General features: G+C 33.5%; 1 protein-coding gene across 3 annotated transcripts in view; it reads right to left on the bottom strand.

Moving 5' to 3' along the window:
- DYNC2H1 (dynein cytoplasmic 2 heavy chain 1) overlaps positions 1-25013 on the bottom strand; it is a 367349-nt gene that overhangs the window by 231962 nt on the left and 110374 nt on the right. For all 3 annotated transcript variants that reach the window (XM_007191229.2, XM_057552950.1, XM_057552951.1), the window contains exons 53-61: positions 24684-24768; positions 22515-22669; positions 20843-20980; positions 16338-16451; positions 15574-15734; positions 14494-14617; positions 13546-13667; positions 4572-4658; positions 1717-1843 (exon numbers count right to left, since the gene is read on the bottom strand). In XM_007191229.2, coding sequence (XP_007191291.2) covers positions 1717-1843; positions 4572-4658; positions 13546-13667; positions 14494-14617; positions 15574-15734; positions 16338-16451; positions 20843-20980; positions 22515-22669; positions 24684-24768 — 1113 coding nt within the window. The remainder of the gene's footprint in view (positions 1-1716; positions 1844-4571; positions 4659-13545; positions 13668-14493; positions 14618-15573; positions 15735-16337; positions 16452-20842; positions 20981-22514; positions 22670-24683; positions 24769-25013) is intronic.

The raw sequence follows: 25013 nt of genomic DNA, 5'->3' as shown, positions 1-25013 counted from the left end.
TGGTGAAAAACTGAAACCATATCCACTAACATCAGGTACAAGACAAGGTTGCCCACTCTCACCACTATTATTCAACATAGTTTTGCAAGTTTTAGCCACAGCAATCAGAGAAGAAAAAGAAATAAAAGGAATCCAAATCGGAAAAGAAGAAGTAAAACTGTCACTGTTTGCAGATGACATGATACTATTCATAGAGAATCACAATGATGTTACCAGAAAACTACTAGAGCTAATCAATGAATGTGGTAAAGTAGCAGGACACAAAATTAATGCACAGAAATCTCTTGCATTCCTATACACTAATGATAAAAAACCTGAAAGAGAAATTAACGAAACACTCCCATTTACCACTGCAACAAAAAGATTAAAATACCTAGGAATAAACCTACCTAAGGAGACAAAAGACCTGTATGCAGAAAATTATAAGACACTGATGAAAGAAATTAAAGATGATACAAACAGATGGAGAGATATATCATGTGCTTGGATTGGAAGAATCAACATTGTGAAAATGACTATACCACCCAAAGCAATCTACAGATTCAATGCAATCCCTATCAAACTACCAATGGCATTTTTCACAGAACTAGAATAAAAAATTTCACAATTTGTATGGAAACACAAAAGACCCCAAACAGCCAAAACAATACTGAGAAAGAAAACCGGTGCTGGAGGAATCAGGCTCCCCGTCTTCAGACTATACTACAAAGCCACAGTAATCAAGACAGAATGGTACTGGCACAAAAACAGAAATATAGATCAATGGAACAGGATAGAAAGCCCAGAGATCAACCCATGCACATATGGTCACCTTACTTTTGATAAAGGAGGCAATAATATACAATGGTGAAAAGTCTAAAAATAGAACTACAATACAACCCAGCAATCCCACTACTGGGCATATACCCTGAGAAAACCATAATTCAAAAAGAGACATGTACCTCAATGTTCATTGCCGCACCATTTACAACAGACAGGACATGGAACCAACCTAAGTGTCCATCAACAGATGAATGGATAAAGAAGATGTGGCATATATATACAATGGAATATTATTCAGGCATAAAAAGAAATGAAACTGAGTTATTTGTAATGAGATGGATGGACATAGATACTGTCATACAGAGTGAAGCAAGTCAGAAAGAGAAAAACAAATATCGTATGCTAACACACATATATGGAATCTAAAAAAAATGGTTCTGAAGAACCTAGGGGCAGGACAGGAATAAAGACGCAGACATAGAGAATGGACTTGAGGGCACAGGGAGGGGGAAAAGTAAGCTGGGACGAAGTGAGAGAGTGGCATGGACATATATACATTATCAAATGTAAAACAGATAGCTAGTGGGAAGCAGCCACATAGCACAGGGAGATCAGCTCAGTGCTTTGTGTCCACCTACCTAGAGCGGTGGGATAGGGAGGGTGGGAGGGAGCTGCAAACAGGAGGAGATATGGGGATATATGTTTATGTATAGCTGATTCACTTTGTTATACAGCAGAAACTAACTCACCATTGTAAAGCAATTATACTCCAATAAAGATGTGAAAAAAAAAGATTAATTCACATCATGGCCATTAATATCTAGATAATTTATCCTAAGCCAGCTGAAATTTAATGGATATTTTTTCCTTTTCATTTTTGTTAACAAATACATTATCTTACACATTTCCTGTGTTTTAAACAATGCCTCTTTATGACCTCTCTCTCAAACAAACCTGTGTATTCCATCTCTTGTGTTCTCTATCAAGCTGATTAATCAAGACTTCTGCAGCTTTAATTGTTTCTTGTGCTTTGCTTACTTCAGCTTCAAGTTTGGCAGCTTCTGAAGTCCTGCTCTGAAATCTATGAAAACATTAAAATTTAATTAAAGACAACCGGATTTAAGATAGATTTAATTAAATTATGCTTATATAGTAAAGTGAACTTTTATACAATAATTGAATTAGCTATAATATTGATAATATTTGCATATAAATTATCATTAATGTAAGAGACACAATACCAATGCATACATTTAAAGGGGAACATTGTCACAGGGCCTTGATGTCCTACTACATTATGTATAAACTTATTAATATGACATTCAAAGGCCCAGTCATAATATTGATCTATCTTTTCAGTTTTATTTCATTTTACTCAGTTCAGTAAAACTATATGTCAACATCTGAAGAATTTTATATTCTCAGAAAATGCCCTTTTATCTGCTGTGCCCTTCAACAGGATGTTCCATTTGCCTAGAATACTTTTCAGCTCCTTCCTTATCCCTACCTCACCCCTTACTCTAACTCCCTCAAATATAAACCTATCAAAAATATAAATAAAATCTTAAAATTCACCTGAAATATTCAGCCCATTAGATATGTTCTCTCCCTATGTGCCCATTTGCTAAAGTTTAAAACTTTTAAATTATTTTCCTTAAAAATACTTGTACATATAATTTTATTAAATATAATAGTAATATTCCTATTACTTAGTCCTTCAACAAATATGTAAGTGCCTTCAAAATGCCCAGGATTCTGCCAATTCTCAGAACAGTTCAAAATAAGTATTACAATTCTCATTTTATAAATATGGAGACTTAAATCCACACAGATTATTGCACAGGTCTCCCCAGTAGTAAGCAGAGGACCTAAAATTCATATATGGGTGTGTCTGATATTAAGTTCCAGGCATTTTACAGTACTTTTATTGTCTCTCTAAGTGCTCTATTCCTCCCTTCCCTAGACATAAGACTCTAGGAGTCACTTGTCCAAAATGGTAGACACATATGGCTGTCTAAATTTAAATTAATTAAAACTAAATAAAATTAAAAATTCAATTTCTCAGTCACATTATCCACAAGATCCTCAGTCATATTATTCAGAAGGTTTTCATAATAATCCTTCCAAAATAGTGGTAGTATGGTGTAGTGACTAAGAAAAGGAACTTTATGGAGTCAGACAAATACAAGATCTAATGCTTGCTTAGTCATTTACTAACTTCTCAACTTAGGCAAATAAATCTTTCCAATCTTTAGCTTCCTAATCTGCAAAATGTAAGAATATCCACCTCTCAGTGTTGTTTTAAGTATTAAAAAAGATGAATATGTAAAGTGCCTAGGACAACACCTGACAATGCAAATGACTAACAAATGGAGTCAAACATTGGTATCATAAGCTAACCACTCAATAAATATTTGACAATTATCTGAGTATTATTAAGTACTGATTCTGAGCATGTAACACTAAAAAGAATATATTATTTTCCTTATACTTCTCTAATTATAGCTGGAAGGAAATTACGTGATTTCATTTCTGTATGTCTAACATAAAAAACATTCAGGAAGGGCTTCCCTGGTGGCGCAGTGGTTGAGAATCCGCCTGCCAATGCAGGGGACACGGGTTCGAGCCCTGGTCTGGGAGGATCCCACATGCCGCAGAGCAACTAAGCCTGTGCGCCACAATTACTGAGCCTGCGCGTCTGGAGCCTGTGCTCCGCAACGGGAGAGGCCGCGACAGTGAGAGGCCCGCGCACCGCGATGAAGAGTGGCCCCCGCTCGCCACAACTAGAGAAAGCCCTCGCACAGAAACGAAGACCCAACACAGCCATAAATTAATTAATTAATTAATTAATTAAAAAAGAATTTGGTCAACAACCTTTAAAAAAAAAAAAAAACATTCAGGAATATTAAAAACATTGAATTTATGGGTTTGAAGATTTTTTTATTTGTTTTTTCTCTATAAATAAATATATATAAATGTAAATAGAGATAACTGTTTCCTAACTCTATATAGAAAAAAAAAATTCATAGTTTTTAGTCTGATGAATTTTTTTCTTGGTGCAATAATTTGTATTTCTTCCATAAGAAAAAAAAGGAAACATAACACACCACTTAAAGAAAAAATGTGTTTATAGAAAAGTTTTAACCTCATAAAACTGAAAGCAAGTGATAACATATGCTATATTTAATGACACATTCTCCAGTTTTCTAATCTTCACAATTCTTAAAGGAAAATGCTTCCACATTTATAATAATTCCCATACCAATATTTTCTATCCTATATTAAAAAGCAATCTCAGGAACACAGAGGTACATGAAAGGTTTTAAGAGTAATCACATTCATAAATGGTTCTTAAATTTGAGAATAATATTTGCAGGAAGGAATATTTTTTTAATACCAAAAAGGGCAAAGTTAAAAAGATAAAAAAATTTTAACATGATCATATACCTCTGGAAAGATTATGGAATAGGTGGTCCTATAGCATCATCTGAAATAAAGGAGTCTAAAATCTTGAAGTCAAAATAATAAAGAAATGGGAACACCAAATGTAAACACTCCCAGCATTAACACATTACATTCAATTCTTCCTGCTCAATTTTCCAATGCTTGGGAATACAGAAACTTAAAGTATTTTTGTTCTTATTAAATTTTTTTAAAAAGGAAGACATTCTATATTATTTTACATCCTTCCCCTTTTTAGAGTGAGATACCAAAAAATTAAGACTTATTATAACTAAGATTTTCAAAATTTAAGTATTAGTTGAGGTATGTTTTCAAATATTCAAAATACATTTCAAAACTTAACTTACTTTTCTTTGAGTTCTGACACTTTTTGACCAACAGAATTAAGAAGCTCCTCTAGTTTCCTTTTTCTGTCTTCAGTTTTCCGCAAATTTCTAAAATATAATTCAATTTTATAAGTCATTCTACTTTAGTTATCAACAAAAAGCCGCAACAGCACCTTAAAATGTAATCGTGCAGTAAATAAATGACAATGAAAACTGTCAATAATTCAGCAGTTATAATACCTTCACTTAGAATTTGATTTGAAAAGCAATGCTATAATTAAAAGTGTATTCTCTGACCTAACCATACCACTTCCAGGAATCTATATTTTAAAACACTTGTGCCCATATATTTCTAGATAAAAATGGAAGAGTAAAAGTATTCACTTATTTTCTATCCCTTCTAAAATCCTACTAAAATGAAACCAAGGGAATAAATTAAAACATACACGCACAAGAATAAAGACAATGAAAGAGAAAAGTATTACGAAGTAGTAATTTTAATAAAATTTTGAAAGGTGATAACTGACATACCAAAATGCAAAAGGGCAAAAGTTAAATGACTGCAGGAAGATAGGCGAAAAGAAGTATTCAAAAATGTTCAGGAAATGTAGACAACAGGTACCTCTGAAGAAAATAATAGAGCTAAATACAGAAGATTGTTTACTAATTGATAATATAACGTTTGACCTCAGATTCCCTCCTGCATTGAGAGCAGACTATCCTCTTCATACATCCCTGAAAGTCAAACCTTATGCCCCTTACCCACCGCCAACCACCCCTACTCAATCCCTAGGCAGAAGCTATTAGGATTCTTCTAGAGAAATGACTGGCTTATCCCTCTCAAAAATACCCACAAGTACTGAGAGGTTGTCATCAAATGGCCAGTCCACACTGCCATGCACTGCTGGGCATTTGTGCATTGCACAAATCAACTTGAGTTTTTGTCAAAACACAGATTGCAAGGTCTCATTCCCCAGCATATCTGATTCAATAAGCCTTGATGGAGATCAAAAATTTGTTCTTTTAACAATTTCCCAGGTAACATTGATGCTGCTGGTTCAGGGACCACATTTTGAGAACTACTACAATAGAATAAGGCCTTCAAAATCATGAGATTAATCTATTTCTAGTCTAGTATTTTAAACCCAGCCCAATTATGATCACATATAATAGTATAATACAGATAATTTTAGACATGCAAATCTCAAAATATTTTTCATCCCATATAACCTTGCTTAAGAAGCTACTATGGAGGATGTGTTCCATAATAATGAGTGACTAAACTAAGAAAGAGAAAGACAAAGACCCAAAATAAGAGGATATGATCAGAAAACAGACAAATATAACCCCAGAATAATGGTGAAAAGCAATCTCAAAATAACTTAAGCTGTAGACTGCAGGCCTAGGGAAGAACTAACCCACCTTGAAACAGGAGGACAAAAGACTCTAGGAGAGTACTAAGAAAAAATTAAATAGAACACATAGATTCCAAATACGTTTTAGGGTCTGACAAAAAGACTGTGGATAAATATGTGATACATAAACAGAAAAAAATAATCAATTGAAAAAATAAGGCAATTATTAAGCATAACAAAAGGTATACAAGAAAGGAAATATACTCATAAAACATGATACATCTAGGCTGTTAAAAATATTTATATAATCAAAATATATAATCATATTTAATATGATTTAACACAAACATTTCATATAATTATATTGAAAAAAATAAGAAACTTAGGCAGCTAAAAATCTTGTGTAGAGTAAGAAGTAATAGATAATTTCAAAAGTTGAATGATCATAAACATAACATATCTCTTAGTCTGCATTCAGAACAAATGAGATAAAATATAATACTAATTTAGTAACAATAGCAAATTAAAAGTTTAAGCCCCAAAAGTAAATCGTTAAATGTTCCCCACAGCTGCCAGATAATGTTTTGGAAATTATATACTAAAAGTTTCCTAAAACTTAGAGAAAAAAATATAAAAGCTCTAAATTTCTAAAATCTACTTTTTGTACTTTGACAGTATTCCTTCACAAAATTTTGGTTCTTTAAAGGAACTTCTACCAACTTATCTTTCCAACAACTTAACAGAGGAGGAAAAAAGTGAGTTGATTCTGCTATCCATCTTTTAATTGCTTTTTCTTTTTTTGTTCTGTTTAACTTTTAACTTACTTTTTTTCTTTTCCTTTAATGATGTATAGTTAATTTACAATACTGTGTTAGTTTCAGGTGTACAGCATAGTGATCCAGTTTTTTTTTTTGCAGATTATATTCCATTGTAGATTATAAGATATTGAATTCCCTGTGCTATATAGTAAAACCTTGTTGCTTATCTATTTTATGTATAATAGTTTATGTCTTTTAATAATATATGCCTAATCTATCCCTCACTCTCTCTCTCCTTTGGTAACCATAAATTTGTATTATATGTCTGTAAGTCTGCTTCTGTTTTGTATATAGATTCATTTTGTTTATCTTCTTTATCCATTCATCTGTCGATGGACATTTAGGTTGCTTCCATGTCTTGGCAATTGTAAACACTGCTGCAATGAACACTGGGGTGCATGTATCTTTTCAAATTATGGTTTTCTCCAGATATATGCCCAGGAGTGGGATTGCAAGATCATACGGTAGCTCTACTTTTAGTTTTTTAAGGAACATCCATACAGTTTTCCATAGTGGCTGCACCAGTTTACATTCCCACCCACAGTGTAGAAGGGTTCCCTTTCTCCACACCCTCTCCGGCATTTATTATTTGTGGACTTTTTGATGATAGCCATTCTGACTTGTGTGAGGTGATACCTCATTGGGGTTTTGATTTGCATTTCTCTAATAATTAGTGATGATGAGCATCTTTTCATGTGCCTGTTGGCCATTTGTATGTCTTCTTTGGAGAAATGTATATTTAGGCCTTCTGCCCATTTTTTGATTGGGTTGTTTATTTGTTTGTTAATGAGCTGTATGAATTGTTTGTATATTTACCCTTGTCAGTCACACTGCTTGCAAATATTTTTTTCCCATTCTGTAGGTTTTCTTTTCATTTTGTTGATGGTTTCCTTTGCTGTGCAAAAGCTTTTAAGTTTGATTAGGTGCCATTTGTTTATTTTTGCTTTTATTTCTTTTGCCTACACGACTGATCCAAGAAAATATTGCTATGATTTATGTCAGAAAATGTTTTTGCCTATGTTCTCTTCTAGGAGTTTTATGGTGTCATGTCTTATATTTAGGTCTTTAAACCATTTTGAGTTTATTTCTGTATATGGTGTGAGGGAGTGTTCTAATTTCATTGATTTACACGTAGCTGTCCAGCTTTCCCAACACCACTTGTTAAAGAAACTCTCTTTTCTCCATTGTATATTCTTGCCTCCTTTGTCATAGATTAATTGAACATGGGTGCATGGGTTTATTTCTGGGCTGTCTATTCTGTTCCATTGATATATATGTCTGTTTTTGTGCCAATACTACACTGTTTTTATTACTGTAGCTTTGTAGTATAGTCTGAAGTCTGGAAGGGGTATGCCTCCAACTTTGTTCTTTTTCCTCAGGATTGCTTTGGCAATTCTGGGTCTTTTGGGGTTCAATATAAATTTTAGGATTATTTGTTCTAGCTCTGTGAAAAATGTCATGAGTATTTTGATAGAGATTGCATTAAATCTGTATATTACTTTGGGTAGTATGGCCATTTTAACAATATTAGTTCCTCCAATCCAAGAGCATGGGATATCTTTTTGTCTCTCTGAATCATCCTCAATTTACTTTATACCAATGTTTTACAGCTTTCAGCATATAAATCTTTCACTTCCTCAGTTAAGTTTATTCCTAGGTATTTTACTTTTTTTGACATGATTATAAACAGGATTTTTTTTTTTTTTGCTTTCTCTTTCTGATATTTAATTGTTAGTGTAAAGAAACACAATAAATTTCCATGTATTAATCTTGTATCCTGCTACCTTTCTGAACTCATTTATTAGTTCTAATAGTTTTTGTGTGGAGACTTTGGGGTTTTCTTTATAGAGTATCATGTCATCTGAAGTAGTGACAGTTTTCAATCTTCCCTTCCAATTCGGAAACGTTTTACTTCTTTTTCTTGTCCGACTGCTATAGTTAGGTCTTCCAATACTATGTTGAATAGAACTGGTGAGAGTGGATATCCTTGTCTTGTTCTTGAATTTACCAGGAAGCCTTTCAGCTTTTCACCATTAAGTATTATGTTGGCTATGGGTTTGTCATAAATGGCTTTTATTATGTTCAGATATGTTCCCTATATACCCATTTTGGTGAGAGTTTTTATCATGAATGGATACTGAATGTTGTCAAATCCTTTTTCTGCAACTATTGAGATGATGATGTGGTTTCTGTCTTTGCTTTTGTTAATGTGGTGTATCACACTGATTGATTCACATATTTTGAACCATCCTTGTGATCCTGGAATGAACCCAACTTTATCATGGTGTATGATCCTTTTCATGTATTGGTGGATTCAATTTGCTAATATTTTGCTGAAGATTTTTACGTCTATATTCATCAAAGATATTGGCCTGTAAATTTCTTTTTTTGTAGTGTCTTTGTCTGGTTTTGGTGTCAGGATAATGGTGGTCTCGTAGATTGAATTTGGAAGTGCTCCTTCCTCTTCAATTTTTTGGAATAGTTTTAGAAGGACTGGTATGAGTTCTTCCTTGTATGTTTAGCAGAATTTCCCAGTGAAGCCATCCAGTCCAGGGGTTTTGTTTGCAGGGAGGTTTTTTTTTTTTTTTTTTATTACATATTCTATTGCACTTCTAGTGATCAGTCTGTTCAAGTTATCCATTTCTTCTTGACTCAATTTTGGCAGGCTGTATGTATTTCTCCTCTTTCATTTCTTATTTTAATTATTGGAGTCTTTTCTCTTTTGATTTTGGTGAGTCTCTCTGGAGGTTTGTTGATTTACCTTTACAAAATACCAGCTCTTGGTTTTACTGATCTTTTCTATTATTTTTTGATCTCTTATTTTATTTATTTCCCCTTGATCTTTATTATTTCATTCCTTCTGTTAACTTTGGATTTTGTTTATCCTTCTTTTTCTTATTCATTTTGGTGGTATGTTAGGTTGTTTATTTGAGATTTTTCTTGTTACTTGAGGAAGGCCTGTATATCACTATAAATTTCCCTCTTAAAACTGTTTTGCTGCATCCCATAGATTTTGTAAGGTTGTGTTTTCGTTGTCATTTGTCTCAAGGTATTTTCTGATTTATTCTTTGATTTCATTGTTGAGCCACTGTTTTTTTTTGTAGCTTGTTGTTTTGTCTCCATGTGTTTGTTCTTTTCCTATTTTGCTTTCTGTAGTTGATTTCTAGTTCCATACCACTGTGGTCAGAAAAGATGTTTGAAATAATATCTATCCTCTTAAATTTGTTGAGGCTTGTTGTGTGATCTAGTATGTTATCTATCCTAGAGAATCTTCTATGTGAGCTTGAAAGGAACGTGTATTCTGTTTTTGGTTTTTGTTTTTTGTTTTGGACATAGTGCCCTGTAGACATCAATTAAGTCCAACTGCTCTACTGTATCATTTAGGAACGTTCTTGCCTTATTGATTTTCTGTCTGGATGATCTGTCCATTGATGTCAGTGGGGTGTTAAAGACTCCTACTATTATTGTATCATTGCCAATTTCTCCCTTTATGTCTGCTAGCATTTGTTTTATATACTTAGGTGCTCCTACGGTACAAGTATAATATCCTCTTCTTATATTGATCACTTTATCATTATATAATGCCCTTTTTCTTTCTTTATGGCTTTTGTTTTAAAGTCTATTTTGTCTGATAGGAGTATTGTTACCCCCACTTTCTTGTTGTTTCCATTTGCATGAATTCTCTTTTTCCATCCCCTTTCAGTCTATGTGTATCTTTCATCCTGATGTTAGTCTTCTGAAGGCAGCAAATTGTAGTTTCTTGGTTTTTTCCTCCAAACTGCCACTCTGTCTTTTGATCAGAGCATTTAGTCCAGTGACATTTAAAGTAATTATTGATAAGTATGTATTTACTGCCATTTTAATCCTTGTTTTCCAGTTGTTTTTGTAGTTCTTCTCTGTGCATTTTTTTTTCCTTTGGCAGGGGGAGGGGGTTGATGTTTTTCTTTTGTAGTATGCTTGAGTTCTTTCTTTTTGGTTTTGGTGAATCTATTGTACATTTCTGATTTGAGGTTACCATGGAGTTCAAGTATGCTGACCCATAACTATATCTACTTGCTTTAAATTGATAGTCATTCAAGTTCATAATTTTTAAAAATCTACATTTTTATACTCCCCTCCCCTACATTTTGTGATTTTGATATCCTATTTTACATTGTCATGTTTATCCTTTTACTGTTAATTGTAGTTATAATTTCTTTCACAATTTTATTATTATTTTTTAATCTATGTATTGGTTTTTAAAAGTGATCTTCAATCCTTTTACATATTTGTCTTTCCTATTCTTATTTTCCCTTTCTTACAGATTCTTGCTTCTTTTCTACTTAGAGTAGACCCTTCAATATTCCTTTTAGGGTAGGTTTAGTATTGCTGAACTCTTTTAGTTTTTGCTTCTTTGAAAAATTCTTTAGCTCTCCTTCTATTCCAAATGATAATCTTGCTAGGAACAGCATCCTAGGTTGCAGGCTTTGCCCTTCAGTACTTTGAATATATCATGCCATCCCTACTAGCCTGTAAAGTTTCTGCAGAGAAATCAGCTGATAGCCTTTTGGTGGTTCCCCTGTAACTAAATCTTTTTCTCTTGCTGCCTTTAGAATGCTCTCTTTAACTTTTGTCATTTTAATTAATATATGACTTAGTGTGGGTCTGTTTGGGTTCATCTTGTTTGGGACTCTCTGTGCTTACTGTACCTGGGTATCTGTTTCCTTCTTTAGGTTTGAGAAGTCTTCAGCCACATTTTCTTGAAATACATTTTCAACCCCCTTCTCTCATCTTCTGAAACCCCTGTCATGCATAGGTTAGCATGTTTTATATTATCCCATAGATCTGATATGTTGATTTCATTTTTTTTTTCATTTGTCTTTCTGTCTGCTGTTCTGATTGGGTGATTTCCATTATTCTATCTCCAGATCACTTATTTATTCTTTTGTGTCATTTAGTCTGCTATTCATTGCCTCTAGATTGGTTTTATCTTGGGAATTGAATTGTCTATTTTTGATTGGTTCCTCTTTATAGTTCCTAGGTCCTTGTTACAGTGATCTGTGCTTCTATCGATAATCTTTCTTAATTCAATTAGCATTTTTATTACCTCCTTTTTGAATTCAGGGTCTAGTAGACTGGTGCATGGTCTGTTTCATTATTTGTTCTTTCAGGGGATTTATCTTGTTCTTTTAATTGGAAGTAGTTCCTCTCCCTTTTCATTTTACTTAACTTTCTTTGTCTCTATGAATTTAGCAGAAACAGTTATCAACTGTGGTCTTGAAGGGGTGTTTTTATGTGCAAGCATCACTGTGTAGACTGTGTGAATCCAATATTTTTGGTGTGAGGGCTGGTTTCAGTTGGATGCCAGCCACATCATTCTTCAGGGTGTGTGGGCTGTTATCCCCTTGATAGGTGGTATGGCTGGTATGGTGTTGTAGCATCTAGAGCCTGTACAAGATGTGAAGTGGGACTTTTTCTCTGCTCCATGGCTGTCAATGCCCTGTCAGGGGTGAGGTCTGCTCCCCAGTTGTTGGAGTAGAAGTTCTGATGGTCAGGCTCAATCAGGCTCCACTGTCCATGAGTTCAAGCCCTGTCCAAAAGGAGGTGATTGCTGAAGCAAGTAAGGCCCATGCAGTCACAGAGGACCTATGCGTCACCTGTATAGGCATTCATGTTTCTGCTCAGAAGCAGCCCAAGGTTGAATCCCTTTCTCTGCTGTGTTCATCCGAGATCTAGTGCAAGGCTATGGTCTGAAGTAGGCTGGGGCTGAGGGCTGAGGTGTTGTGGCTGCAGGAATTGAAGTGACTGCACTGCCACCAGAGATCTGGGCTGCCTCTGTGGCAGTGTTCTCACAGGACCTGTCTGACCCAGATCTACTGCTAAGCTGTGGTGTGGAGTGAGTGGAGCCAGAGCCAGAGCCAGGGTGCTCTCACTGGGAGATGAAAGGCTCTGTACTCCTGAGCATGCTGATGACAACTGCTATCGCCCACCTGGACCACACCCCAGGCCCTCGGGCTGTGTCTCTCTCAAGGCCTGTCTGCCTGAGCTTCAGTGCTTAGTCACTGGGCATTTCTGTGGCACTGCTTATGTGCACACTGACAATGGCCTCCATGGCTCCACCAGATCATACCCCAGCCTCCCCAGTCTGTCTCTGCATAGCTAGACCAAGTCTGTGTGCAAATCTTGCACCAGGGATGGAGTGAGTGGGCCTGGGTTGTTTGCCCGTTCGGATTGGGAAGTGTGGTAAGGCAGCACCCACTAATGCAAAGCTCTCTCCACCCTGATTGTTAGCAAGCCAGCATGCGAGCACTCCTCACAAGTACAGTCTAGGCTTTTCCAGCCCTTCTGTCTGTCTCAGTAGATTTCCCAGCAGGCAAAGGGGACTGTCTCTTCCACGCAGGAGCCCAGGACTGGTATGCCCAGTTTGTGGCTCAACCTCCTCACTCTTCAAGTCAAGGGTCCACCCATATAGAACTTCTCTTTCTTACAGATCCTTCGTAGGGGCTCAGGTCCTGACCAAATGCCTTTTTTTTCTGTCCTACCCAATTATGTACAGATCTTTCTTGCAGCTTTAATTGTACAGTTCTTCTGCCAGTTTCTAGTTAGTTTTCCATGATAATCGTTCCACATGTAGATGTATTTTTGATGTGTTTGTGAGGTGAGGTGAGCTCCACATCCTCCACTCCATCATCTTGATCCACATTCTTAATTTGTATTTAAATGACTCAGTGTTGTCAGCTGCCTTTTTAGACACAGACAAGAAATAAATCCTAATAATATAACTAGGTCATCAAATTGATGAAAATAAAGGTTAGAATTATTTATATTTTATGTTTCACTTACGATTCTAATCCTGCCTGTTCAGTTTCCAAAGGCTGAATTCGTTCCAAGACATGGGAGTACTGAACATTGGCTTTAACCCAGGCAGCTAAAGGAGCAGCTGCGGTACTGGCACGCTTGGCATTCTGAAAAATACATCAGAAATTATCCTGCATCCTAACTTAATTTCAAATAAAAGCAAAGTTAATTCTAGTGTATTTTCTTTAACCATTTGTTTAATAACTTATCCCGAATACTGAAGTTTTTGGTTTATAGCAAAAATAAAAATAAAGTGAATTGCTATTTTGATTAAGTGAAAAATACATAAACTCTATTTTTTCTTAAGAATTAATCTTTTTGAACCACATACAATCTTTAATATAATGACATTTTATTGACATAAGTAATTATTAGCCACGTTTAAAATGAATACATGTGCCGTCCACAACGATGTTCAAGCATCAATTCTTTCTCTTCAATATACAAGATAGATCTTCATTAGATAAAAGCAATTTTCAAACAATTGCTATTGGTGTCAAAGAAGAAGTACATGACATTTTGAATAAAGGATCTAAAAAAGACCAAAATCATGGAATTTAAACTGTTTGCTGAAATTAGATATAAATATTCCAAGAGAGATATCTGTTACTATGTGACAAGTATACTAGAAGAAATAAAAGCATACAGGCAAGTTGGAAGTTATGATTAGTTAGGACCTTACCGTTGCCAGCAGATCATAAGATTCAAAAACCACTTAAGATAATAAACCTGCCCCCAACCCCCTAGGTTCTATAATAGTTTACCTAATTCTTCTGGTAAATGCTTCCCAGCTATAATACTTACAACTTATTATAATAAACTTTTAGTTTTTAGGCAAACTAAACAATCAATAATGATAAATCATCATATTTTGACAAGCAGAATATTATATAGTATGGAAAGGGAATTTATGGTGTAACTGTTAAAAATTACCTTTGGATCAAAAGATCCTTTATTTTTAAAAAGAAGTTCTTCAACACTCTCTCTTATTTCCTTTGGAATATTTCGTGCATCAAAGGTTGCTATGTCTTCTCTCACACCTCTCTTTGCAAGGAAACTGAAATTAAAGCATAGTACTTCAAATAAGGCTAAATAAAGTTTGCTATTTTTAACAAAAATATCAATTTAACAAAGTGGTGTATACAATACTTTTAATCTATTAGTTAACCAAAAAAATAGGATACTTTTAAAGTACTTAAGCTTCTAAAGTACCATTCGTCATTTTTTATAGACGAGGATCTCCACAAAGATGCACAACAGTTTTTCTAATGTTCTGTGAATACACTGAAGCAATAAAATGAAGGAATTATAATCTTGAACTCTACCCACATCCCTTTTTGTGAGCCCCTGGGTACTAATACATTCTAGGATATGCAAGAAAATATTCTGACTCCTTTATAAGAAAGATTTTAAAGTGCTCCCTCAATCTAAATCTTCTCTCCCATTTCAGATAGAAAAAGAACTCTACTGTCTACCTAAGTCCTAAAATGGAATTGAATAGCAGCACAAACCACAATACCATTGTTATACTGTGAAACCTAAAGCTGCATAATTGCATATTGAGTTAATAATCAGCCTTTTCTCTTCCAGTTTACATCACTCTTATATAATTTATGGGGCTCTCGCCTGCTCTCTGTGTCTCTCTGTCTCTGCCAAGAGTCCAAGATTCTTTTTGAGAATAGTGACTATATTTTCTGCATCAGTAAATCACAGTAAACACAATGCTCTATACTGTGTGAGGACCAAATAAATATTTATGTTTATTAAGATGTTCTTAAAGACTTTAAGGCATTCCTCTTTTCCTTTGACACTTTTAACAATCACTTATAGAGAAAGGAAAATATAGATCTTGATATATGATTACATAGACGATCTTGAAATATCAGGGGAAAGTGTGTAACCAGGTACTTAGATGAAATTCAGTTTGAGAAGCAATATAAGAAATATTTAAAAATATGAAAGAATGTATAATTCATTGGTGAAACAACATTTTTCACAAATTCAAAAACTTACCTTTTCATGCTCACCCAAGATGTATCAAAGATACCCATTAATCTTAAAACTCCTTCAAGAATGTCCCTGATTACGTCAGGTGGCATACGCAGTGAACGAATTTCTGAAAGAGATTCTGGCTTAATGTTTCCAACTGCTAGTTTAGCTTCATTGACTAGAGGCTAGAACACGAAAAGGGCATTTTTACTTTCAAAAAATATATATGAAAAAATCACTTACTCTTTACAAATAATGTTTTATTGTCATTTTATTAAAAATGCCTCTAGTTATTAATATCCATTCTCTTCAAATATCAAAATGCTCTAAAACACACAAAGTACAAAATGTTCAAATTGAGAAAGTAAGAGTTTTTTCTCACCATAACTACAACAGTCTAATTTGGAAAATCTAATTTGTTTTGAGACAATTTGCCATTTTCACGAGGCTCTTTATATTCTAAGACTTGTTTGCTTATTTAATCAAGTCTCAAGAGAAAAGCCTAAGAGTTTGTCTTAATTTATCTACAAAATATTTTTTCCTCTACAGTCAAAACAACATGGTTCACAGAAAACAAAGATTATTTTTAATAACCATCAGTAAATTTGCTTACTCCTCCTAGCAGATTTTCCTTCCTGCTTCTCTTTTATAAATAGTATTGAGTGAAAGCCACATTGATAAAACTATTAGAAAGTAACTTATGCAAATAATATTTAAACTCCTATGTAAAGTTGGTAATCAAAAATGTAAATGGCTCTTACACTGTTTCCTTTATTTTTTTAACTTACCTGTACTTCTTTTAATTCATCATCAATTTTGTTTTTCCTTTCTTCAATTTTAATGACTTCTTCTGCTATTCTGTGCTTTAGTCTTTCAAGTTCTGTCTTTTGTTCACTAGCATCCTATAGGAATATTTAAATATCATTCCAATCAATTTTAATGCACTCAACATTTAAAAGCATGATACCGAAAATGTTATTTTAAAATAGCACTTTCTATTAAATGCTTTTCTAATATTAATTGGCATAAGAGTTTCTAAAATGCCTAGGAAACTGATGATATAATTTACTCTATATTTACTATTAAGAAGTATGCTTTATTTGATTTAATTTTTTCTGAATAGCAAAGTAATAAATGCTTACTATTTAAAAATCAAACATGTCAGAAGTGCATAATTTAGAAAATGATCATAATAATATACATTTAACACTTGCAACAACCCTGAGATAAATACTATTATGCTTATTTCATAAATAAGAAAACTGAAAATAGAAGTCTTCTATAATTCCAATAGTAGAATGGTAATAATTCTTAGAGAAAAGCTATAGTATATTAGAAGTTTGTTTCTAGACTTTGTTTTAGACAAAAATTAATTGAAATCATGACACAATAATATGGCAAATATATGAACAAAAATTAGTAAAGATTCAAAGAACACTAAATGATATATTAACACATGACCTCTTTGCTCATGAATACAAAAATCAAGGGTCTCACATATATAAAAATGCATGAACATTATGAATGTTTGTGTTTGATTTATTTATTTATTATACTATAAAAAAAACCAAGGGAAAAAATTTGTCAAGAAACCTTCCAAGAATCCTAACAACACTGATTCTCAACCATATTATAATCATTCAAGGAGTTTAAAAACTAATGCTTGGCGTCCTCTCTAGACTTATTATGGTAATCATGTCACATTATATACATATACAGAATCATTATGTTGCACACCTGAAACTAATATAGTGCTGTGAGTCAATTATATCTCAATTAAATCAAAAAAATGAAGAGACCAGAGAGTTTTTCTCTCTCTCTCTCTCCCTGCCTGAACTGGAAGAAATAAATTTCTGTTGTTTAAGCCAATAACAACAATACTAATGCCTTGTGTCCTATTGCCAAATATATTGATCCTTCAGGTACCTGACACATGAGCGCAATCGAAATCTTCTATGTTCCACAAGCGTTTCTACCTGTGTCTCTCTGCTACCGCTCCTCAACAGGGAAAGTTCTTTTCTCCATCTCCACAATATCAAAATCACCCTTACAGGCCCAACTCATGTGCTTCGTGTTTTATTAACCTACTTTTCCAATTGTAAGTTATATCTATTCTGAGTACCTACAGCATTTAGTGTGTTCTTTCCCTATGTCACAAACCTAGAGTTGCTAGCTTTAAAAGTTGTACGCTTTGGTATTTAAGCTGTCTCTCCCTACCATACTTATGTATAAAATAACAAACAGAAATGTCTCCAATTTATAATTGAGCAAAATTATTAACTTATAATACAAGATTCAGAGTTATTCTTCTGGGTCTCTACTAAGTAATACAAATAGCTACAGTCTTAGAAATACCTCTTCCGAGAACAGCCCAGAGAAAAGAATAGCATAGTACTCAATGTATCTTAATAATGTTCACTAGTTTGAAGGTACATAGGCACACGGAGTGCTGAATATTTTCCTTTTGTAAATATATAGTTATCAATGATATTATTCTTTATGAAGCTTTTACTTTTTTCAAATTACTCTTTAAAGGTAAGAAGTTTAAAGGTGTTCCAATCGCAGCAACAGAAGCTAGGAGAATATGGAACGATGCCTTCAATTTCCTGAAGGGAAAAAAAAGTATTTGATAGATATTCTTAACAATAAAAATGACTACCTGCTTCAGATAAATATTTATATTACTTTGGTTCTAAAATTCCTTGATAAAAAATTATGCTAAAGTTGTACAGTATGAAAATTAAATTTATTCTCTGATCTATTACTTCCAGGTCAGGCAGTCCATAAATTTATCTTGTAAACACTGAATGTGTATATAATCATCAATTATCTGCAAATGTTATTGCTTTGAAGATTTTCCATCTGCCAAGGAATTTATTTTGACATGCCAGGTGAAATCTTTTGCTTATGCCATTCAAATCAGTCCAGATAACCCTCTTGCGAAGTTCACAATAAACAAACCTCCCTTCCACGCTCAGATTTTCAATGAAGATGACCAAACATGAAAAGAAAGCTTTTTTTTGTGAATAACTAAGAATTATTCTTTAACTGAGAATAAAGCAATCATGTAAGAAAAATAATAATAAAACATATTCAGAAAAAAAAAAAAAACATATTCAGGAAAAAGAAAACTTCATAAAATATCCTCTGAGAGCTAGTTGGAGATACTGCAACAATGAAACAACAACAAAAAAGGACACTACTGCCAAAAGGAAACATCTAGAGATTTTTTTAAATCTCCTGAGAAATAATTTAACAGAAATGAAAAACTCAATAGGAGGGTTAAAAAATAAAGTTGAAGAAATTTTGAAGAAAGTAGAGCACATAGAGAAGAAAAAAAGTGAGAAAATATAAGAAAATTAGAGAACCAGACCAGTAAGCCCAAAGCCCAAATAATAATAAGAATTCTAAAAAGCAAGAACAGAGAAATAAAGGAAAATGAATTATCAATAGAATAATTTAAGGAAATTTCCCAGAACTGAAGGAGATAAATTTTCAGGTAGAAAGAACCCACACTGGACACAGTGGATGAAAATAAACCTAAACCAAAGCAAATCACTGCATCTTTCAGAAAAATGGAAACAAAGATCTACAAGATTCCAAGAGAGAAAAAAAAAAGTCACCCCAAAACAGATCAGGAATTAAAATAGCTTTGAGTGTTTCAATCACAACAATGGAATCTAGGAGAAAATGGAACAATGCCTTCAAAATCCAGAATACTATTCCCAGCACACAACCAACCAACCAACCAAAGACAAAGAAGAATGTTCATATATGTGAGATCTCAAAATTTATTGCCCATGTATCCTTTCTCACAAAGCTTTTGGGGATAGGCTCCACAGAAACGAGGGAGTAAACCAAGATGATAAAGAATGATCTCAGGACAGCAGCTGTGACCAGGTAAAGAATGAAACAAGCCAGAAGGCTCTAGGAGAGAATGCTGCAGGTGGCTGATGGAAATTATAAAACAGCTGAGGCTTTGTGAAGTCTTCACAGAATATTTAGAACACATTTTTAAATATGCAGCTTATGGAGTCATACCACTCCCCTTCCCAACTATCAGAAGTCTGGAAAAAAGGTTAATCTTCTGAGAAATTAAGTCAAAGAAGCTCTGGATTTGTAATGACCAGGCTAAGCACTACAAAGCTAAGGGCTAGAATGAGGTCTCATACTAAAAAATAAGGGGATTACATTTCCTTGCTGATTAATGATGTTGAGCATCTTTTCATATATTTACTGGCCCCTTTGTAAGTCTTTTTTCACAAAGGGCAGGTTCAAATCTTTTGCCTATTTTTAAATTGAATTGTTAGTTTTATTAGTATTGAGTTGTAATCATTTCTATACATGTTGGATACAAGTCTTTTATCAAATACACGTTTGTAAATATTTTCTCCCAGTCTGTGACAATCAGGGAGGTAAAACTAACAGAATTTAATGATTCATTAGAGTCATGAATTGAGGGAACAGAAGTCTAACATAATTTATAAATTCTGTCTTGAATAATTAGCTATAGTGTAGTGCCATACACTGAGGAAAGGAATACAGAAAAGGAAATCATGAGTTCAGTTTTTAACCTGTTTTGAATTGTGAGACTTTCACGAAGACATGTCTAACAGATTATTGGCTATTTGAGTCTGAAGTTCAGAGGAAGGATAGGGCTGAAGGACAAAAAAGATGGATTTGGTGGTAGTCAGTATGTAATCAGTACTAAAAAGCAAGGTAATGGACAGGAGCATACTGAGAGGGTGTGCAAATGTAAAAGAATACCCAAGCAAGAAAGAACAGAGAGCAATCTCCCTGGAGAGGGTTCAACAAAAGAAAGGCAATTTAAAAAGAGGATATAAACAAAATATTAAAAATATCATTGAAGTATAAATAGAATGAAAAAAGATTTATTTTGTAAATCTTGAGAATATTAAAAACAGGGAAAACCCTTGAAGCCTGAAGGAGATATTAAGAAAAATAAAAGGAAATATTAACTAACAGAGGGTAAACAAAATCAGTTACAGACAAATCTATACCAATTAAAATGGTTATATTTTTATATTATAGGGTTTAGATAAATTAGTGTATGAACAATTGAGGATAATATAGTTTTGATTTCAAACAATATGGGAAAATAACACACTCTTCCACAAAAGTTCAAGTACACAACACTATCAGTCTACTCAGCACAGACAAGCAATATTTTTTAAATCCACATAAGTAAAAATGTTATTTTTCACACTGATTGACAATCAGGCATAAATGACCTTTCTATCGTTTGCATCGCTGAGCTTACTCTAAACATTACCTGCATTGATACTGTGATCTCTTGAAGAGCAGAATCTGCTTCATCTTGCTTAGTTTTAAGTAATGCACTTTGTTCTCCGGCTTTTCTGTTCAGTTCATCCACAAGAGCTTTAGCTTCATTTAGTTTAGATACACCAGCCTACATTAATAAAATATTGATTGACAATATTAAAAGAAAAGGAATTATATATATACAGTAAACAAAGTCTATAAGAAAGAATCAAGCATAAATGTAAATGTGTACATATACCACATTTGCAAGTGGACTTAGGTATTTTCGTCTTGCTGATTATAATGATTTATTCAACTGTGTACCCATTAAGATGTAGTAAAAGACTCCACAGAGGCTTTAGAGAAAGATAGATTTTAAAGCATCACAGTAAAGCTGAACAGATCAACATATATTAGATATTAGATAGCTTAAATAGTAGGGTTTTTACTCACTGCATTAGACAGGAAGGAAAATAGAAAAGAAAAAAAAGCCTCTGTAAACCTTTCCCATTTTTCAGTCTCACTGGCTGCACAGAAGGACTCAGGGGCCACTCTTTTTATATTGGACGTGACTTGGTTTTGTCTGTCCACTACCCAACTATTTTATAAGAGACTGCCTTACAAATGGTTCTGGTAAGCAATCACTCAAAATGCTTCAGCTGTTCTTTGGGTGGTTGTTTGACCCTGGCCTGGTCATTATAACACCCCATTCCACAGCCCATGGATAATCCAAGGAATAAACATGAAAAATATTCCCTCTCTTCTTTAATATGACTGGGTTTTTGTCACATAACAAATCAGAAGATTTGGAAAGATAGTAATGGCAAAAAAAGGAATGTAAAGAGTATTTACTGAGCACCCAGCACAGAGGACAGACATCATGCTGGTTCTTTACATTTGCATTTTATCTAATGTACTCAACACATTCACCCAATTAAGCTGCAACTCAGTGAGTTTAAGTGATTTACCTGAAACACCACAGAGAACTAAATCAGGAAATTAACCCTCCAAAGCATGTAGAGTGGCTTGATATAAATGAAAGTGAATCATTAGAAAGAAGAATAAAGATAATTCTGCCAATTAATGTTCCTAGTTTATGACCCTCACAAAGAGAAGCAAGAACTTGGCAGAGGAAATGCTCTCTGACAGAATCTAAAGCTGACATTCTAATACCATGCTTGTTTAAGCTCTGCAGTTAGAGAAATACAAAAAGAAAACTGTTCAGAACGTACCAAGTCAAGTGACATGGATAAGAATATATTTATAAAATATAATTTTAAGAATATATTTATAAAATATAATTTATAAAATATAATTATAAATATAATTTAAAGTTTATTATAAAGCATAATATTGGACATTATGTTTTAATTAATAATAGGCATTTCTGATTTCTAAAATGCATTCATATGAAAAAGACATTTAAAGACAGCACCATAAGCTATCAAAAACATATAAATACCATGCAGTGAAGAAATAATTATTCAACCAAAAAAAAAAAAATTACAAAACCATTACTATAATCTAGTGGGCAATAAAGATAGGTAAGTGAGACAGTTTTCCAAGACATTTAATACAGTACAATATTTATTTATGTTAAATATGGCAACATGGCATTGTGATTTACATAATACTTGTCCCCTATCTATAGATAAAATAATTTAAGATTACCAATATTGTACCTGCAAATGACTTTGTCTTTTTAATAATTCTTTTCTCTTGCTGCTACTAATGGCAGAATACACATGTAAAAAGGTCATATATCGGCTTGGTGTAGCACCATATGCTTTACAAGACTCGTGGATTAATAAAAATGATTTTAGAAAATCAGGATCAACTAGAAAGAGAAAAAAACAAAAATGACTTAATATAAGTATGATCCACTAAGAATTAGAGAAAATGAACTTAACTATATTTATTCTTACCAGATACTTCTACTCAATGAAATTATAAATATGAGATAACATCTTTGCCTTAAAGGTGCACAGGCATTCCTAGGTATCCATTCACAACTTCCATTTTACTTATTAATTTTGCATTATTTAATTTCAGTGGTCTCTATCCTTCTACTGTTATATATTTCCCCTGAAAATTTTTATTACTGCAAGAAAGATAAATCTATAGCTTGTCATAACATATAAATTAACTGGAACTACATGTAATCCAAAAGTAAGCTCACTAAAAGCTACTTGAATGGAAAAGAGATACCAAACCAAGTAACACCTATCCACTCATATTTACACAGGGAGAAACAGGACTTCAAAAGCCAAAAAATTAAGAACAAGCTCCCATTAGATCCAATATATACATGACCAAACATACCATCTCCCTCTCGTTGTCTCAAGCTATTTCCCTCTGTATTCCCTACCTCAGTGAATAAAATCAACTTCTAATGAATTTTCCAAGCAGAACCCTGAGAAATATTCTTGCATCCTTCTTCCTTGCATGCAACAGCCATTACATAACCAAGTCCTCTTTAGATTACCTCCTAATATCTCCCCAAGTCTATTCCTTCCTCTTAGATTAGAAGGCAATAGCATTCTATACTGGTCTACAGTACCTCTGGTTTCTCTGTACACCAATCTATTTTTCATAACTGAAGAAAGGGGAGACGCAGAGACTTCTGTTTCTAAAACAAGCCTCTGGTTACATCTCTATCAAAAATCTCTCAATTATTCCAAATCACCCACAAGTCAGAATCCAAATTCCTTCCTTAGCATGACATGGAAGGCTCTTCCTTACCCAACCCTGCCTACCTTCTTCTCTTCATCTAGTACTCTACTATTTACTATATCCTATGTCTTAGCCCTTCAGGGTATTTATAGTTCCATAAAAATGCCTATTTTATTTCTTCAAGCCTTTTCCATGCTAGTCACTCTAACCAGAATGACCTTCCCCAAACTGCCTGTCTGGGCAATGTGCATTTCCTATAGTATCTGCTAGGTAGAGGCTTTACTTTCCAATGTACTTCATATAAACTTCTACCATCACTTATCCTGCTATAGCAAAATTTTATGTTTATATATAACACAATTCTTGCTATCACTAGATTATCCTGTCATCTCCAGTATCCAGTCCAGTACCTAATATAAAACAAGTTCAATAAATATTTAATAATTAGACGGTTAGATTAAATAAATGAATAAATATGTTATGGTATAAAAGAAAAAGACCACATTCAAAGTTAATGTGGAAATGGAGAAAATAATGAGAACATTATAGTTAAGAAAATATTATGTCCATACTCAAAGAAACAACACAGTTTTGCATATGAATTGAGTGCTTTGACATATCTAAGTGATAAGCTAATATGAAAAGTTTAGGCTATTAGCCCAAAACCCTATATAAGTAAGTCCTTTAGATCATTTGGGTCAAAAATGTAAATTTCTAATGTCTTAATTTTAAACAATAATATTCTGTTAGGTCCTATATGAAATGACATAAACATTAGTTTTAAAAAAAGAGGGTTTTCACATGCCACAACTACTGAAGCCCACACGTCTAGAGCCCATGCTCCGCAACAGTAGAACCCAACACAATGAGAAGCCCGCACACCACAACGAAGAGAGTAGACCCCCACTCGCTGCAACTAGAGAAAGCCTGCGCACAGCAACAAAGACCCAACACAGCCAAAAATAAATAAATAAATAAAATTTTAAAAAGTAAAAATAATAAATAAAGTCAAAAAAAAAAAAAAGAGGGCTTTAAAGTTTAGTTTGCATCAAAAGAAATCTAACTTAGTTAGTTTAGCATTATTCCAATTCATAATCATCATGAATCTTTAATGGATCTATAACATTAGAAATCAGGAATTATTTCATCAATTAAAATCAATTTCATCAAAATACTACCTGAATTTTTTTTCTTTTCTTCTTTTCTTTTTTTGTCGCTATATTTTTCTTCACCACCTGTTTCACTGAATAACATTTCAGGTATCTAAAATAGGAAGAGCATTTCTTTAAACCTCAATTTAGTATGAAAAAAGTTTAAGTAAATCCAATGTCAGAGGTTAAAAAACCTTTAACACACACACACACACACCAAAAAAAAAAAAAAAACAGTCTCAGTTGAACTTTTCTTCTAGGATTCTTTAGAGGACATTATTTCCTAGTCAAGATTTTGACACATATCAACCATTAATTTATTGCAAATTAATAGCACATAGGAAAAGCTTCAACATC

The sequence above is a fragment of the Balaenoptera acutorostrata genome, chromosome 9 (assembly GCF_949987535.1).
Source record: "Balaenoptera acutorostrata chromosome 9, mBalAcu1.1, whole genome shotgun sequence".
Taxonomy (NCBI): Eukaryota; Metazoa; Chordata; class Mammalia; order Artiodactyla; family Balaenopteridae; genus Balaenoptera; species Balaenoptera acutorostrata.
The sequence above is the reverse complement of the archived record's forward strand: the minus strand, read 5'-3'. Positions and strand labels throughout refer to the sequence as shown.